This window comes from Pipra filicauda, unplaced genomic scaffold, assembly GCF_003945595.2.
Source record: "Pipra filicauda isolate LSUMZ 115617 unplaced genomic scaffold, ASM394559v2 scaffold7_size6619720_pilon, whole genome shotgun sequence".
Classification (NCBI taxonomy): domain Eukaryota; kingdom Metazoa; phylum Chordata; class Aves; order Passeriformes; family Pipridae; genus Pipra; species Pipra filicauda.
Window position 1 is genome coordinate 3880212 of NW_024104976.1, and position 15052 is coordinate 3895263.

The 15052-nt window shown below is 36.5% G+C and overlaps 1 protein-coding gene across 2 annotated transcripts in view; it reads left to right on the plus strand.

The window, feature by feature from the left end:
- The window catches only part of UNC13C (unc-13 homolog C), a 133749-nt gene that overhangs the window by 88556 nt on the left and 30141 nt on the right, over positions 1-15052 (plus strand). Inside the window, exons 19-24 of one of the 2 annotated variants that reach the window (XM_027736886.2) lie at positions 3386-3512; positions 4427-4523; positions 4964-5107; positions 6129-6206; positions 9474-9551; positions 9912-9941. In XM_027736886.2, the coding sequence (XP_027592687.1) occupies positions 3386-3512; positions 4427-4523; positions 4964-5107; positions 6129-6206; positions 9474-9551; positions 9912-9941 (554 nt within the window). The remainder of the gene's footprint in view (positions 1-3385; positions 3513-4426; positions 4524-4963; positions 5108-6128; positions 6207-9473; positions 9552-9911; positions 9942-15052) is intronic. The other variant, XM_027736887.2, reaches the window with a different exon arrangement.

Genomic DNA, 15052 nt, shown 5'->3' on the forward strand with positions numbered 1-15052 from the left:
CACACCAAATATATTTGTATATATTAATGGATTCCATGTAACAGCCTTTAAAAAAAAACCAAAACCCTCTCTTCTTTCTTGGTTATACAAACAACACCTGAACAGATTTATTTTTTTTCCCCAGCACTGTTGCTTACTGGAAGTCTTCTTAAAGGTGTTACTGTCACTGTAATTTGTACCATGGAGATGGAACAGCTCTCCACAGTTTTCCTCGTGGTTGCAGTTCCAATGCCTGTTACTGCAAGCCCGAGGAAAGCACGTGTGCACTGGAGCATTACCCACAAGGAGATATGGAACCCTCCCCACAATGCTGTAAAAAAATCACACTTACTGGAACTGCAATGCATAAAAGCAGCTGAAGTGCCCCTTTCACACAGACTGAAGTTTACAGATGTTACAGTTTGCAGAAATCTTACCAGTGTTTTTTTTACTGATGCATGATACAGTAACATAGGATATGCCAGTATCCCTAGTGGGAACTGAAAATGCCCTCTTAATGGAGCTCAGTAGATTAATAGATGCTTATAAAAATGTGCTGCAGTACAAGGAATGTCTCATAAAAGGAGCACCATAAAATAAAGAAGATTAATAACATTAGGTTTGCTATACTGAGATTTCATTATCTAGAATCGATTATGAGACGGTTCAGGTGTTTCTGTTACCATCTCTCCCAGGCACATTTGCACACAATTGGCAGCTTTACTTCCAGACTGACTGACTCAGTGTTATAATAATTTTGCAAAGCAAGAGTGGGCTTTTTTTAAAAAAGTTGTATGGTGCAGCTACTAAATCTGTCTTCCAGAAAGTCCAAAACTGGCATATCTGTATAGGGAAACGTGGCACCAGCTTTCCTTCCAGGAAAAAAGGCACAGATCTTCAAAATGCATAAGTGTATCCTCTGGTGTAAATTTGCATTAACTTGTGCCAATTTTTTAGAAATTAAGAAAGCAATCCATTGGTCCTAACCTAAATTCAGAATACCTACAGTGATGTTGCTGTTTTGTAACCAAAATCCATGGTTACTGTGGATAAACCCATTCATTTTCCAGTTAGAATTGTCGTGGGCTGACTCATACAGGAGCCTTTTTCTCTGTTCTTTGATTCATATAAACTGAAGAGGTAATATGCATGGGTACTAAGTGACTTTGTAGGTCATATGAAGTGTTTGCTGATGTTCTCATTCATTAATATTGGGAATTGAGGATGCATTTTTTCACAAGTAATATCCTAGGAGACTCTTTAAATATTCCATACAAGGTATAACAGCCTGGAGAAAAAAGCTCAATTATTCATGAATGACTTTTGTGCTCATTTGTAATGTTTTATAAATTTTAACTTAAAAAAGAAAATATCAATGAATGGTGGTGTATAAGTTGTACCCTCCTGGACAAGTTTGCCCATTAATGACAGCTCATTTTTAAAATTGAAATAAATATTTGCTTGGATTGTGATACCATAGCAAACATTCTTAAGTTACATTGTATAATCTACTAACCCATTCACACAATGCTTGAATGAAAAAAATGCTATTCATTTCAGAAATTCCACTCTTTTTGGATGCAATGCAAGTCAGATTTTTAATATTGACTTAAGCAGTAGATGTGCAGGGAATGTCACAGCAATAAGATAATTGTTCTCAGGGAAAGGCTGGTCTACCTTGTAAGAACCACCTCTTATTGAGCAAACATTTGCTCATTTAGCTTTCTACAATAATAAGCTGTAGAAAAATTCCTACCTAGAAACAAACAAAAAAAGATGCCTCAGGTCTGTAGAAAGCGTGAACCATGAGAGCAGGCACATCCCTTTCTCTTCTCTCTGTGGTTCTGTTTAAGGCTAGTAACTAATGATATTATACTGGGCAGAATTTGTAGTACTCTTAAGTAGCATGAAGATGAATAAATGCAATATTTAGACAGAAACTGATTTACTGATTTTTCTTGAGTGTGATGAAAAGGCAGTGAAGGTGAAAATGCTACCACAATGCTAAAAAGGCAATAAGAGCCCACAGGGGCACTTGGTAAGCTGATTTGCACAAAACTTAGTAATTCATTGCATAATAATATGCTTCTGAAACACTCCTCATATGCCATGGTGATATTACTGTAGTGCTGATTTGGCATAATAATAAAACTAAAAATTTCTTTTTAATGTACCTGGTCAGATCTGAAAAGCACAGAATGTGTAATTCAAAGTGCATTTGCACTGACAGAGAATCAAATGGTATATTCAGTTGTGTGACAGAGGATAGGATGCTCCTGCTGTTACAGTAAATTAGGTTCACATCCAAATATATATGAAAAATTTGTGTAATACTGTGCTGCAAAGCGAGCAGAAGTAAGTGGCAAAGAGGAGATTTGAAAAAGATAAGTTCTTAATACATACTATTTACACAAGAACATCACTCCTGCTAAGCATCTGTATCAGGTCATTTTTTAAGGGAGCTGGGAAAAGAAATTAGCCTTTTGCTTAGGGAAGAATGTGCAAGTGATATGACACCTCAAACAGATGAGATCTGTGGAGATTTTAGGAAGTTGTGAGCAGTAAGTAAAGGTATGATTATTCATGCACTGGGAGAAGGAAATGAAAGATTTGAGGAAGAATAAAGTGCCTGTTACTAATGGAGGAAAGGGATGGATAGTCCAGGTGTGAAGCGGCTGGGTAGAGGCTACAGAGCACAGTGTATAAACTAAAATTAGGGTCATAATCCTGGCAAAAAGATGGACATTTGTTCCAAACAAATTAAATCAGACTTTAAAAACACAGGAAGTGGTTACAGGTGGCCCCTGCCGCCCATGACCATCTGCATATCCAGTATGTTGAAACAGGAGGACAGTGAAAAGCTGAAGTCCATTTGAGAAACTTCAAAAACATTTTATTAAGCCAGCTTTTCTACTTGTGCCATAAATCAGATGGCTGTAGGACTGTGGAATTGTCTCCTCTTTGTTTTTCTTAACTCTGACAAATGCAGTCTGTCTGCCAATGCAGGTTTTACAGATTCATACAGGAGTGGCATTTACAACTCTTATTTCATATGGCTACTACACAACCTATGGTTGTCTTTTCTCACTTGGCACCCAACAGCTTCTTAACCATTTTGTAACAGCCAAAGAATCTAAAGAATGGGAAGTCAGCAAATTTGGGGGTTGTTTCTCATTGCAGTGAAGAGAGGTAAAAAGCCTAATTTGTGGTCTGGTCTTTGGTTTGGTTTGTTTTTCCTGAACCTGAAAATTGTAACAGTGGATACTACTAACTGTATAAAAATCAAGCCAATTATGCTTTAAAATGCAAGCCCTGTATTATTATGTCACCAGTGCATGGAGGCACAAGAATGTTATTTACTCTTAGAATGTTATTAAGTGCTTTTTTTCCACTCCTTCTCTTACAGAACACGAAAAGCAGCGGTTATGCAAAAGCACAGATTATATGAATTTGCACTTCAAAGTGAAATGGTTTTATAATGAATATGTGCGAGAACTCTCTGCTTTCAAGGATGCAGTGCCTGAATACTCTCTGTAAGTGCTGGATCGGGAACCCTTCCATGAGTTTGGCCTTGGCATAAGGTTTATTTTGGTCAAATATTTATGCTCAGGTTTGTGCAAGATCTCAAGGTGTGTAGCACTGACAACTCTACTTTTTGGACTTTCTCCTCTTTAATTCTTCATTCTATCAAGTGAAGTAGCCCAGGTGTTAAATGTGCAATCAGCTGTTTCATAGACTTTATACAACTGTTGTAACTGCAGGTCTTCATAAATGACAAAATATTTTGGTCATAAAATGTCTGAGGAAGGTATGAGATGTGGGAACAACAGCACTGTTATAGGCCTCTGCATTTGTTTCACACCCAAATCTGGATGAAGATACAGTGCTAATGGGATACACTACTGAAATGATTCTTACTGCATTGGGTTGATATTCAGCTGCTGTTTTCATTTTCACCTCTATCCCTGCAGTAAATGCATTCAGTCCTGTCATTTTATGTGAGCTATCCTTAATCTCATTCCCTGTTCTTCTGCAAGTGTGCTGATTTACTGAGATGGTTTGAGGCCTCTTATTACATTAATTTGTTTAAATAAACTATAGAAAAATAAAACACAGCTGATGTTTTACTAAAACAGAGTTTTATGCAAGTTATTTAATGTTAACAAAAAGCCAGTATTGACAAGACAGGTGCCTTCCATGTGGTAGAGAATTAACTGCTAATTTTACATCACTAAGGCACACCAGTATTATGAAACTGAAGCCCAAAAAAACCTTTTGGCAGCCACAGCATCTTTGATGACAAAAATTTTCCCAGGGTTGTTAGGCTTTTTAGCAATAAGAATGGATATGAAGACATGAGATGCCAAATGGCTGGGTAGTATGACATCTCTCCTCTCAGGATCTTTATGCAACATACCTACTTTACAAAATTACTTTTAATTTTCAGGTGGTTTGAACCATTTGTCATTCAGTGGCTGGATGAAAATGAAGATGTCTCAATGGAATTTCTTCATGGAGCACTAGAAAGAGACAAAAAAGATGGGGTGAGCCTTTACTTTTAAAATAAAAGAATAAATAAAGTATTAAGACAGTGATTTAGTATTGCAAAACCAGAAGTACATTTGGTCTCACAATATTCTTGTTAGACCTCACAAGTTAACAGCTTTTGGAAGATAACCCTATAGACAAGTTCCTCCTCTAATTCTCTCTGTCTAAATCCCCACAGACTTTAATCTATGGTTTCACTGACCTATGATGTGATAATGAGGTCATGAAGGAGAATTTTGGTTTTATTTTTAATAGGTTTGAAAGTATCAGAAACAATGAAAAGACACATTTCTCAATATTAGCAGTGAGACTTTTTTAAATTATTTTTTTTCTTTATTATTTTTTGTGACTCTAGGAAGAATTTCAAGTGTAAGAATCAGTTAATACATTTTTGATCTCTGAACAAATATTAACTCATTTGAATGTTTCTTTCCAGTTTCAGCAAACATCAGATCATGCCCTCTTCTCATGTTCTGTGGTTGATGTCTTCACACAGCTCAATCAAAGCTTTGAGATTATTAGGAAACTGGAGTGTCCTAATCCAGAAGCACTATCTCATTTAATGAGAAGATTTGCAAAGGTAAATTAAAATCAATGGGTCTCGACTGAGCTTCAGAGAGAATGACATTGTGTTGTCATGTACTTAAAAGCTAAGTGATCCCAATGTTTTTTAGAATCAATGTTTTCTGTCTGAGTGGGATCCTCAGAAAGACAGGCTGTCAGTGGCCTAAGGCTGGTTTTCATCTACTTTGTCAAAATGATTTACCAGTTTGAGAAGTTCTGTCCTCTCTGAGATTTCATATTTATATCTTTTATACATATGTGTACATGTACATATGTGTTATATAGTCAATTATTACCTTGCTAAGCACTGACTACAATTCCATTAATGGAGAAATTCAGTGAAATGCAATTAGCTAATTAGTGAGTGCAACTGAAGTAAAAATTCAAGGTGTGGCAATAAAGTTCTTCTGGTTGAAGCCCTGAGGTGTGAGGGTTTTTTCCACCTGCTGTTTGATAAACTCAACTCTTAGGGCAGCTTTCTATTTGTATTGTAACGTTTCCTCACAAACTCTAGATGTCCATTATAGTCCTGCTGACTTTAAAAAAGTTCACATTTATATTTAATCCTGTTCTTTCATTGCAACAATTCCCATTTGCAAATGAAGTTCCTGTTTACATGATTATTGTAAGGTAACTCATATTGCCAGGCCTTGAGCAGCGCTGCTTTTGTCTTATTTTTTCCATTATATTTCTAATCTATGTATTGTCACCCTAGAGGATTTTTTGAGCTTGCTAATGTTCCAAGAACTATGTAGAACGTTGCAAGGAGTGGAGCTCTCAATGCTTCTCAAAAACAGTACAGCTAAAATTAAACTATCTCTGTTATTGAAGATTACATTGCACTAAGAACAACCCACCATCTGCTGTGCAGGCATTTGAAAATGTGTTTACAGTATTGTTTATATAATATCTAAACAATACTATATACTAGATGTGTAAGTATCTGTAAAATCTATCATTTATATAAACCTCTTTTTTTATTATTTTTGTTTTACATTATGAAATTTACTATTTAAAAGATTCTTCTCCTCTTCTAGACTATCAACAAAGTGCTTCTTCAGTATGCTGCAATTATTTCAAGTTACTTCAGCTCGTATTGTGATAAAGAAAACGTGGTAAGAAGCTGTGGTTTTTTCTGCCTCAGAAATTACCTTTAAATGACTTACTGTACTTTTTGAAAATGTGATCACTTCTTTATATGAGAAAAGGCATGAATGGAGGGAGATCAGCATATTTTCACAGCTGCTTACTTTGACATGTACAAGCTGGAATAGACAACATTAGTTAAAAATCCTAGTTAATGATTTCAGTATCAAAGTTTAAAAAAAAAAAAAAAAAAAAGATGACCACAAACACATCCAAACACATCAGCCCTATGCAATGGTGAATATGGTGAATGTATCTTCATCTTGTTTCCCAAATAGAAGAATACCTTTTTGTTTTCCATTTTGCACTGGCTTGCCTCTCTCTATCAGTTTATACCTTGCAGAGTTTATAAGATCATTGTTCCCTGTGCAGGGAATGTGTGCAGACTTTGCTGCTGCTACCACTGTGCTTTACCCATGCAGCAGTGAGAAAAAGAATCACTCTTACTGCTCACTGCTTACAAGGAAGTCCCTAATGCAGGACCAGATTGCCATGGACTCAGAATTAAATGAGATGTGGACACTGAAGATGTGGTTGAGCAGATGGAGGCATTATCAATACCTTCACAAGACCTAGGAAAATTATTCTTGTAAACTGACTTTTCAGTATCATTGATATTCAGTCAAAGCTGGTACTCCTACAACTGGCAACCTTTAGCACTAGGACTGCTGTATTTAGTGGTATGTTGTACAATCTGTATCAATCTACAGTCAGATAAATAACTGCAGCAGCCCCATCCTCACTCTGTGCACCTTTCATGGTACAGCCCTCACCCAGCCCATCACAGATCTCACCTGTACCTGTCCCATCCGTGCAGGGCTTGAGGACGTGCTCTCTGTATTGAGAGGAAGTGTGATGATCTAGAGCTCTCCAAAATATGCAATAGTAGAATTCAGAAAGACATCTATTGCAGCTAAATATCAATTATTGGTGGTTCTTACAACTTTAGTGCTAATATTAAATAAAGCTTACTGGTTTCTAGAATGAATGAGTTTTGATACAGTGTTGAATCATCAAGTCAAACTGTTTGTGTAGTCTTTTGACCTGTCCTGTGGGATTTCTGAAGTCATCCTCATATGCCCATCTTTATTAAGGATTTAGATGGAATTAATCTCCTTATAGTATCACAGTATCATAGAATGGTTTGGGTTGAAAGGGACCTTAAAGATCATGTACGTTCAACCCCCCTACCATGAGCAGAGACACCTTCCACTAGAGCAGGTATAAAGTATTGTATCAAATGTCCTTGAGGAACATAACTTTTTTTTAACAGAAGTTGCCCTATTGAAATACATAGCTTTTAGCTTAATAAAAGACCATTTGCTCTGCTAATTTCAGCCACCATAAATGTCCATCTCCTGCACTAGATTAGATAGAAGACATTTAAACAAATAATTTTTATTATTAAAATTAGAATTTGGCATTCTTTTTCAAGCCAACACTTTTAGTAATTTTATCAAACACTAAAAAATGTGCACAAAAAGTGTTCAAAAAAAAGCACATTGAAGATGCTTTTCATAAAGCTATGTATCTTATCTTCCACCTCCTGTCAGCATTTACAAACAAACCTGGGTTTATGTTTTGTAATTGCCACTCACTTTTACGTGTTGTTGCATCTGGCTGTCTGATTCCTGTAAACTGCTGCAAAGACTGTTCTGAAGGGCAAGATGATAATGAAATACGGAGAGAATGTTTTTAAGTAATGTTCTTTACTGACAACAATAGCAAATTTTTCAGTGAGCCAAGTTAGGCTTAGGCTCTGAAAGAGCCAGCTGAGCCAGCCTCAAAGGAAACTTTGAGAACTGCTTCAGCATGAAGCATTTCGCTTGTAGCTTCAGTACATTACCAAAGGCATTTGCGTTTGTTTGGAACAAAAGGACCAAGGTGTCATACTCAGCTACTTATGCCCCCATCAGAAATTATAATTATTGACTTGTGATATTGCAGGTAATTTCCAGAATAATGAATCTGTTAGAAGAGAGGAGATAGCACAGGAAAGGAGGGCACAGTCTTACATGATTGTGAATTAATAGAAGGTATATAGACAAATATAAGAAGAGACAGGCAGAGAGGTAACATTTCAACTGCTATACAAAGCCAGCAGCCTTCTGCAGGAGCACACACAGCATACTTTCCTGGGAAGCAGTAATCTAAGTATTAAGAAGTTAAATTTCTTTTTTTTCCCTTTAGTTGAGAAAGACTCCGATACTAAATGCCTTTGAGACTAATGTGTTAATAATTAAAGCTAAATCATGTTATTGATTCCCACCATGTTTCAGCACTACATCGGAACATGTTATTAACTAGAAAGGTACAAATGTTTATCAATACTGTAATCTTCCATCACCTTCTTGTTGTCTGAAAAAATTAAATATGTGTTTTATTTATTTATATGCACTACTTCAGTGCCTAAATTAAGCCAGACATGCATTAAAAGACACTGGCCTTGGCCAGCCAGAGCTCTTTTAGCAAGTATTGTCATATTGCTTTTCCTGCACCATAACAAACCAGCATATAGGGTCATCTGAGTACACAAAATTCTACTAATAGATTCTTTCTTCCACAATTTTTTTAACAAGCTCCTTAATTTTATTAATTTTATTTTTCACCTTATATTTATACAGAAATCACTCTCTTTTACTCGTTGGCTCTGTGTTCTGCCTTAAGAAAATGTGCTTAAACAGCAACATTTCTAGAGATTACAGAATTCTGTTGCCTAATTCACCAACTTTTCAAGTAATGCAAAAAAGTAATGCAAACCTGCATATTTCTGAAATATTCTGTTCTTAGCAGATCTGCCTGTTGATTTATTCAAATACTTAAGCATCAGCCATTATCCGGGTTATGGTGCTGTCAGTTTTCTGCGAAGGCTGGGTCTAGAAAGCAATCTGGCAATCCCTTTCATCCCTCTTATTGTCACTCCAAAGCACTTTGATCATTGTTGCCTCTGCTCTCCAAGAGATGATGATGTGCTACTTGCATTAATCCCCAGATGTAACTGTACTAAGTAGCAACTACCTGGGATGTACAGCTCAGGATGTGAAATACTGGGGTCTGATCGTCAATTAAAGAAAAAGGAAAGGCAGCACTGTTTGGGGATCTCCTCTGAAAAACATAGTTGCATGAATGATGATCCGAGAGATCTTTTCTGACCTTAATGATTCTATAATTCTACAGAGGCAGGGCTGCTGAAGAGTTGGTCATGCACAACCTCACATTTGATGCTCTCTTTGTAGGCCTGTATCTTGATGAACAACATTCAACAATTAAGAGTCCAGCTTGAGAAGATGTTTGAGTCCATGGGAGGAAAGGAGGTGAGCCATATTTGTTTCTTTATTCATTCAAAGTTCCTTAGAGATCATTAGCACCATGTTTGCAACCTAGTAACAGGTTTCACTTTTACTTGCAAAGAAAATCAAAATGCTAAGAAAAAAAGTCTCCAAGACCTATTTAACATCCTGACAACAGTAGAAAGACCTACCTCTATTTCACAGAAAAATGCTAATGATCTGTAATGTTCAGTCAGCACTGGGTGTTCTGTGTTGCAATCTGTAGTGCCAGCTTTATTTTAATGTTTGTACTGGACTATACTTTGCTTTTTACGTATTGGTACGTTTTGTCTGTAATGTGTCTTGTCTTTGTCTAATGCCTTTGACTTGCAATCCACTGAGCAGAAGAAAGAAGGAGAGAGATTCTCTTATGAGGTTTGTGATAGTAAGCATCTTTTATTATTCCTGACCGTTATTTTCTAAGGCTAAGAACAGTCACATTTTCTACTTATTTCCGTTTGTGTAATTCCCTATGATCTAAAATCAAAAAGAGCTATGCTTGGGCATTCATTTGACACTCTTAATTGGAAAGTTTTACTAGGCAGATAGTGTAAAGTCTTTCAAAGCTTTAAAAAATTCTATAAAACATTTTAAGTGCACTTTTCAGTATCTGAGGGCCTGCTTGTTTTCAAGATACCATTTCACCAAGAGCTGCTACTCAACAGTCCAGAACATGCTTAGTTTTGTCTCCTTTTTTATTTCAGAAGGCTTAAAAGTGCCTGAAGTCCTGTCACCAGTAAAAGGACATAAACATGTGCTTCAGCACTTTGCTGACTGTAGTCTTTGACCGTTCTGAAACATAATGAAGACATTAACATATTTTCCAGCCATGGAAAAAATTCTGTCATCTTGTTGAGAAGCAATGTTTAGACTATGAACATACTACCCTTATTAACAGTAGCGGGCTTTAAAAAAGAAGTTAGATACATCAGCTCTGTCTCATTGAGACCGTAGTTTGATAAAGTTCACAAAACTTTGATCTAATGTGGACACATTACAGAGAGAACTGGAAAACACAGCATTTCATATTCCCACATCCATAGTGGGGCACTCAGAGGTGAGAGAGTCCCCTGTGTCATGCAGTGAACTGCAGCCTCCAGATAAACCTACAGATTAACTCCATGGTGAGGAGGTTCTGCTGAGCCAGTAAGAGCTTCTTGAAGCTGCCATGGCTCCAGAGGACATGAAATAAACTTCTGCAGCCCTGCTGTCATTGAAAACGTCTCACCAAACTTGGAGAATATACATTTATCATCCAGACATGGCTGGTTTTGTGGTTCCTCTTAATCCTCTTTCACTCTTTAAATATTACAAATAAACTTGTCTTCTGTGCTCTTATGTTCTGTGCAAAGTACTTTTGTATTAGGTCTTGGATCCAATCCCACATTTGAACGCCATGATTCATAAAAACAGCTAATTGTCCATAAATCCTGATACAGACAAGGGCAGTGGAAAGCTGAGTAGCACTTGATTTCTATCAAATTCATTTCAAATCAGAATACTTTCTTGATTCTCCAAAATGTTCCATTTTCCATATTAAGTTTTTTGCTCCCAACACCTTATATAATAAAAAATAATAGTACAAAAAATAATTAGGACTTTTTCATTGCAGTTTTCTTTCGAAATCTCTCATCACTTCTCATTCCTTTTTGCTTTCCTTTTGATGTTAATGAGGATGAATTATTAAGGTTGTTAGAGTATCAAAGCAACATTTCCTACAAATGTGGTGCAACATACAACCCTCATAGAGAATTTGGATATATTTTTCTATTATCCCTTTGTTAGGTACCTTAAGTGCATCTCTGATTCACGGTCTAAGAAAAAAGACCTAAAAAATATATTCACACTTCTGTTTGTTTGTCCTTAGGGCAATTTCTTGAGGAAAAGTACATTCACGTTCAGTTTTTTGTCACCCATATGGAAGTGCCCCTAAAATGTTTGTCCTCATGTTAGAATATTAATTCCCCTAGCTATTCCAAAAGCACAACTGCTAATGGCCAATTTGGCTTATTGGACTGGTACTTATAAGAAACAAAGCCAGCAATAAAATCTGTAAGCAGTTTCCTTGCAGGGAAAAAATAGTTTAATATTTTACTTGTGGAGGGCATAAAAGTCAGATGATTTTCAGCAGAATAATGAGACCTATTTCAGTTGAAGCAAAACTAATTCTAAGAAAAATTAAATGCTGTTAATCTCCTCAGTGTCATACTGTGAGCAGTATGTCTTTCAAACTGTGCAGTCAAACCAACCACAATCAAGCAGCAGTCCCTATGTTCAGGGTAGGCTTATTGCATATTGCAGGGCAGGGAGCTCTATAAATAGAGAAAAAACTGGTTTCTCAGCATCCCCACCATTAAAATAAAATAGTCTGAACAATATGAATTTCTTTATCTTTTTCTGCTGCAGCAAAGCAGAAAGGGTACTTAAAAATTATATCAATGAGAACAGTCTGCCATAATAAAGAGTAGTAAAGTGGGATTCAACCCACTGTTTGTTTTGGTTTTTTTAAATAAAGTCTAAAAACATGAGAACAGGTTCATCGTAAAAAAATTTTGGTTTAGCTCCTGTTTGTTTCATCTAAAAGGAATACATACGTTTACACTAAGTACTTTTTTCATGTCTGACATGTTGGAAGCTGATAAAAGAGAAAGAAAAAAAGTTAATGTTTATGTTGCTTTTCGTCAGATGGCAGAACATGGGAGAAATGAGTTACAGCAATTAGGATCAAAAAAAAAAAGGTATAAAGCTTTATGTAGGACAGTATTATAATGACTGTAGGTAAATCATATTTCCACTTTGATAAGTTCAGTTCCCACTTTATATGTAAAGCTTAGGAATTCCAATAGGAATCCATATGTGGCCTTATAGAATTTAATGGGATGACAGAGGGCCAGACTTAAGCAGGATAGTTCTGAAGTGTCCATCTTTAAATCTGTAAAATCAGAGGCCCAAGTGCTCATAAGTGTAGTTAGAGCAGCAGCAGCCAAACATCTCACTGTCCCTGGAGAGCTGGGTGGGGGTGGAGGAAGGATGATGTGTATCAGAGACAAAAGAAATCACTGAAGTGATGGATCTGGTAAATACCTGTATCCTTCCTAGATGCACATACAATATGTAAAACTACTTTCTGAAGAGAATTAACTGCATTAGGAAACTATAAGCAGTTAAACCTGTGAAATTGCAGATAAATCGTTAAATTCAGGTTAGAGGGGTTCCATTTAACGCATGCAAAAGTAATTTGCATCTCTGTGGTTTCCTACTGAAACACTACCAAATTTGCAGTTAACAAGATTATGTCCCTACTAGCACACATGAAATTACAGCAGGGGATGCCTCAATCTAACACATTATGTTGAAAGCAGCCAAATTCATCAGATTCTTAACTCTTTTCCAAGGCTTGTATGTGTAAAAATAGTCACAGTTCTAGACAGGCAGCATTTGGAAACAGTGATGTTCAAGTATTTCTTATTTTTCAGCTGTTTAGCAAATATATTCGCTGTTTTCGTGTAGCGCTCAGAAAAAATCAAAGTTCCAACTGTCTGTTTAATAATCCATAATTAACAGATCTCATGAAATGTGCCAACAAATTTATGAGTATATTCTACTGTGAGTAAAAATTAACTCAATTATTTAAGAAGGTGGTAAAATAACAGAAATATGACTCTAAGAAAGCCAAGCAAATTTAGAATTGGTAGACAAGTATGATTTACACATTCAGTTTGCTCCTTAAAAAATTACAGTTTTGATACCTAAGCAACCTATGAATGTTTTTAAGAGTAGCCCACACATGAACTGGAAATGAAATCCAAAGAGCTAAGGGATAAACAGTCTTTTCTCTTTTGATGCTTAAATCAGATATGGCACACTAATGACACTCATCTTTTTTTTTTTTTTTTTTCCAAAAATAATCTGCCCAGTTAGGGCTTTTTTCCTTTTATTTTCCTGAAAAATAATTCAGGCAAGTTTGTTGGCTTTTATTCCTCCTTCATCAAACTCAGTGGAGCTGATGAGACTTGAGGAGAAAAAGAAAAGTCCCCAATACTGGAGATACTTCATTTTCATATCTGTTTATCCCTGTATGACATCATCTTGGATGCTGATCAGCATTGCCTACTGTCTCATTTTCATGCTCCCACCTTAGCAGAAAAAAAAAAGGCAGGTCATGATTCTGGTACATTTGGGTGATGCCCGAGGACAATCAATAGCACATAGAAGGCACAGGTTAAAATAAATGAAAAGTGCACACTCAAATCACCATATTTTCCAGTTAAACAAAAGGAACAGTGACATTTAAAACTCTTGCTAACATATTCTTAGCCATGAGAGCATCCCCAGGTGTCCAGCACCTGGTGGGCAGCCCGCATACCTCTTTATACTCCACTCCTCCCTCTGACACCGCATTAAGAAGCATGAGCACGTGTCCACACAAGGCTGGATGTCCTGCCAGATGCCTCCAGCTGTGCACACACAAACTTGTTCATGCAATTTGTGAGCACAAAGCCCTCTAAAACATTTAACACTTGCATGCACCCTTTTATAGTGTGTCATTTTATCTGGCATTAGTATTTAATCCAATTTTGACCAGACTGAGTCCAATTCTAGGTGAATTTAGCAGATGTATTGTGTTTTCTGGTTATCACAACAACCTCTGATAGAAAGTAACTCCATTGACCTCTGTAGGCCCAGTAACAAGGTGATTCTCTAGCTTGTGCATGACCTGCTAAGAAATTTTGAGTCTTCTGCCTGCCTGGTATTTTGTGCTTTCCTTGATATGTGCCATGTTCAGTGTGAATGCTTATGTGTTCAATATTTGTTAAATGTTGATATTCTAGTCTTAAATATTCTGGTTATGTTAATATTCTGGTCTTAAATTTGTGTTTTGTATGTATCCCGCCAAAGGAGGCAGTATAACTCCCTAGTGAAATGCATTTCCTGGAAAAATCTTTGCCTTTGTTAGTAAACTCTAACTCTATTAACTAATGTAGACATTGCAGTAAAATTAGCTCTTTAATCCCTGCTTTTCATATGAAGGAAAACAATCACTGTAAGTGTATGAACTGTCACAGTGTATCTGCCAGGAAAACTACTAAGATATAGAGAAGCAACAGAACTCTCAATGCAAAGTAATTCAAAACTAAATCTGTAAGTAGCCACAGTAAGTACTTGCAATAGTAAAAGTGAGCTTGTCAGATTAGAAGAGTGCTGAGTATCTTCTAAAGGATGTGTGATAAACCCCCTTTGTCACCTATTCCAGGTTTTGTCAAAAATTGTAGTGAACATCTTGGATTTTCTGTTTTTAGACCACACATAATCTCAAAGGAGAGAAAGGATGGTCTAAGACAGAACACAGCAGATCATTGGATCTATTTTGAGAGTTTACTTTGCTACAGAATTCCTGTGTAGTCTCATGTAAATTATCCAATGTGCTGTGACAGCTTCCCCTTGTCTCTGAAGTGTGATTATGAGAACTGACCTGCTGCACCACA